This window comes from Penaeus monodon, chromosome 29 (genome assembly GCF_015228065.2).
Source record: "Penaeus monodon isolate SGIC_2016 chromosome 29, NSTDA_Pmon_1, whole genome shotgun sequence".
In the NCBI taxonomy this organism is placed as follows: domain Eukaryota; kingdom Metazoa; phylum Arthropoda; class Malacostraca; order Decapoda; family Penaeidae; genus Penaeus; species Penaeus monodon.
In genome coordinates this window covers 23,008,936-23,009,226 of record NC_051414.1, presented here as the reverse complement: position 1 = coordinate 23,009,226, position 291 = coordinate 23,008,936, and the positions used below count along the sequence as shown (strand labels likewise).

Sequence of the window (291 nt, the reverse complement as noted above, 5' to 3'; positions counted from 1 at the left end):
GTAATGCCCTTGGTCCCAGAGCTTCCAGTCGCCGCTGCCGTGGTCCGACTGCCCGCACGCCATCGGGGTCGTGGACCACAACGCCACGACCAGCCTGGGCCAGGAGTGCGAGCGCGCGGGGCCGACGCAGTTCTTCTGGTACCGGGACGCGTTGGACATCACGTCTGACGTCATGCACGTAGGAGACTTCAACTGGAAGATCGCCGGGTGCATGGCTATTGCTTGGCTCCTCATCTATGTGTGCATCATGAAGGGCATCGTTGCTTCAGGCAAGGTGAGGGGATGCGGGGC

At 62.9% G+C, this 291-nt stretch overlaps 1 protein-coding gene across 1 annotated transcript in view; it reads left to right on the top strand.

Annotated features, from left to right (window-relative positions):
* Nucleotides 1-291, top strand: part of LOC119591774 (sodium-dependent neutral amino acid transporter B(0)AT3-like) — a 56,089-nt gene that overhangs the window by 39,879 nt on the left and 15,919 nt on the right. Inside the window, exon 4 of the mRNA XM_037940520.1 lies at nt 20-274. Coding sequence (XP_037796448.1) covers nt 20-274 — 255 coding nt within the window. The remainder of the gene's footprint in view (nt 1-19; nt 275-291) is intronic.